The 2,378-nt window shown below is 49.5% G+C and overlaps 1 protein-coding gene across 1 annotated transcript in view; it reads left to right on the top strand.

Moving 5' to 3' along the window:
• Nucleotides 1-376: 376 nt before the first annotated feature.
• The window catches only part of LOC105539455 (heparan sulfate glucosamine 3-O-sulfotransferase 3B1-like), a 64,977-nt gene continuing 62,975 nt past the window's right edge, over nucleotides 377-2,378 (top strand). Inside the window, exons 1-5 of the mRNA XM_011979748.1 lie at nucleotides 377-522; nucleotides 1,178-1,265; nucleotides 1,364-1,528; nucleotides 1,608-1,853; nucleotides 1,976-2,013. Of these exons, the coding sequence (XP_011835138.1) occupies nucleotides 377-522; nucleotides 1,178-1,265; nucleotides 1,364-1,528; nucleotides 1,608-1,853; nucleotides 1,976-2,013 (683 nt within the window). The remainder of the gene's footprint in view (nucleotides 523-1,177; nucleotides 1,266-1,363; nucleotides 1,529-1,607; nucleotides 1,854-1,975; nucleotides 2,014-2,378) is intronic.

Genomic DNA, 2,378 nt, shown 5'->3' with positions numbered 1-2,378 from the left:
AATAAATCGACCAAAATAAAACACAAACCATATAGGCGTGCTGAAATAGAATTCTCTCCTTTCTCCATTTCCAAATGCAAACATTTTGAATGAGTTTATCAGAGGTAAACCTTTCCCTCGGTTTTAGTGGTGGCAGTTTGATGATGCCCAGGGTCCAAGCGTGGGGACCCCCGCACTGCTGAGCTAAAGGTTAAGGGCAGAAGCTCAAACTGGGTTCACGGTTAATTTGGCTACCAATTCTGTCCAGGTTTGAGCCTTGAGTTCTGCATCTGCGGAATGGAAATATGGTTGGGAGAGGTAGCGCTTGCCAAGGGTGAACCAAGAGCGACCGCTGAGCGTGGGAATTTCACGGCGCAGCCTGCGACTCTCTAGAGCAATGGGAGGATCAGCTGCGTGGGCCAAAGGGCCAAAGCGTGAGTTCGCCGCCCAGGTCGTCCTCTGGCGCCGCTTCCCAGCCCGCCCGGGCGCTGTCCAGGCCCCAGACGACCCTCCAACGTTGTGCCGGGAAGGCCCCGCGGCACGGTGAGCACCGCGAACTCCCTTATCGTTCTCAATAGTGAGAATTGAATGGACGCCGGGTGGGCCCGGCCCGAGACTCAGCTGTGGGAGCTCAGCTCTGCTCTGCAGTCAGAACAATTTCCGACGCCCACATCTTTACCTCTACTCCCTCCTTCCCTCAATCCACCCCCGGAAAAAAGAAATGTCAAATGTATTCAGCTGCCTCGATTTGTAATTGCTCACTTATTAGACTGTACTAATCCTCAGAACAGGGACCTTTTTTATTGGGATTATCAAAATCCTTAAAACACTGGAAGACTCACACCCAGGCAGGCCTGAAGTTAGCCACATGGGAGCTATAATTCGCCTAACACACACCTATACAACATGAATTTTCCACCTAAATAACATAAAATTTGAAGACACTCCCTACGGAGACACTATTTTCTCCTCACATTTCCAAATAGAGTCGGGTTAGTGCTCAGAAATATATTTGTTCTCATGTTTTAGAAGTTTAAAATAAATGAATTAGATTAAAAAATTAAGAGCGAATAAGTCATTTCGAAGAACAAACACAACCTCCCAGTGACAGAGGGAAAGAAAAGCTAGAAAGAAGTTATTGCTGAGAATATAAAAGCGGAAGGGAAATCCTCTGCCTCATTTATTTCTCCCTCAACAGTTTTGTAAGAAAACGTCTTGGGCTCAAAGTAGTTGCAAAGAAGTGTCCCGTAGCACAGTCGGGGCGCACGGGTCCGGTGCTGGCGGCTGTGCTATCTGAATCCTCTCTGACCATTACTGCTGCTGAGGCACATTTTCAAACCAGAGGTGCTAACGTCAATCTGGATTTCTCAGTCTGCTTCCGAAGGTGGGGGACCGGGACCCAGGGTGGGGCTGCGTAAACTCGGGGACACTTGGGAACATTTACACAGGAAGTGAGAGGAGCCGGCTGCTGGCGGCTGGTCCTGGACAGCGTGGTCGAGGGACCAGGGCTCAGGTCGATTCCGCTGCGCCAGCCTTCGCCGACAGTGATGTAAGTACAGTGCGGGCGGCGGTTCCCGGTGAGTCACTTCGTGAGTGACACTCAGTCCCGGGGGTCGCGCTGGGGTCAGAATCGGAAGGAATGTAAGGAAGAATCGGAAGGCTTGCAACCGGGAGTTGGAGGTCCTCTGGCCCCGCAGATGCTGGGTTGCAGGCATCGAAAACTTCCTGAACACGACCAGTACGAACTTGATCTTGAGCTTCCGAACTCCAAACGCCTGGGCAAGAATTCAGCAAAGCGTAGCACCGCTCACCCGCACTTCCCCCAACTAGCGGTTGCTGTTTCTTGGAAGACGCGCTTATCCGCCCCGTCCTGGGTGAGTGGGTCATTTTGCCAAAGAAAATGTGGTTGGGGATGCCTTCGAGTAGACTTTCACTATTAAATAAGTGCACCTCAGTGATGGATTTGTTCCAAATTGATGTCTGACTTTTAAAATAGCGGTGGCGAGTGACAACACGAAATAATCAGTGTCACAGGTTAGCAAATCAAACTGTCTCCTAAATTATGGCAAATGTTGGCTTTGTATCTATTCAGGGAAAAGGGGGAGATGGAAAATTTTCTCAAACCTAAAGTCTCCAACAAACTCATATCCAGATAAAACTTCCTACACGTGACTCCCACACACACGTTTCGACCAGGAAACTTTCATTTACCAGACTCTCTCTTCCTGTTAATTTCTCCTGTCTCTTTTCCCCTCCCCAACCTACTTTCGGCAGTTTGGAAGGCTGGAGATTTTTGTTAAGGACACTTTACACTGATCTCAGTTAACCGGCAGGCCAAGCTAACCAGGCAAAGAAGGAAAGACACACACACACACACACACACACACACACACACACAC

The sequence above is a fragment of the Mandrillus leucophaeus genome, unplaced genomic scaffold (assembly GCF_000951045.1).
Source record: "Mandrillus leucophaeus isolate KB7577 unplaced genomic scaffold, Mleu.le_1.0 Scaffold205, whole genome shotgun sequence".
Taxonomy (NCBI): domain Eukaryota; kingdom Metazoa; phylum Chordata; class Mammalia; order Primates; family Cercopithecidae; genus Mandrillus; species Mandrillus leucophaeus.
This window is presented reverse-complemented; position numbering and strand designations above follow the sequence as displayed.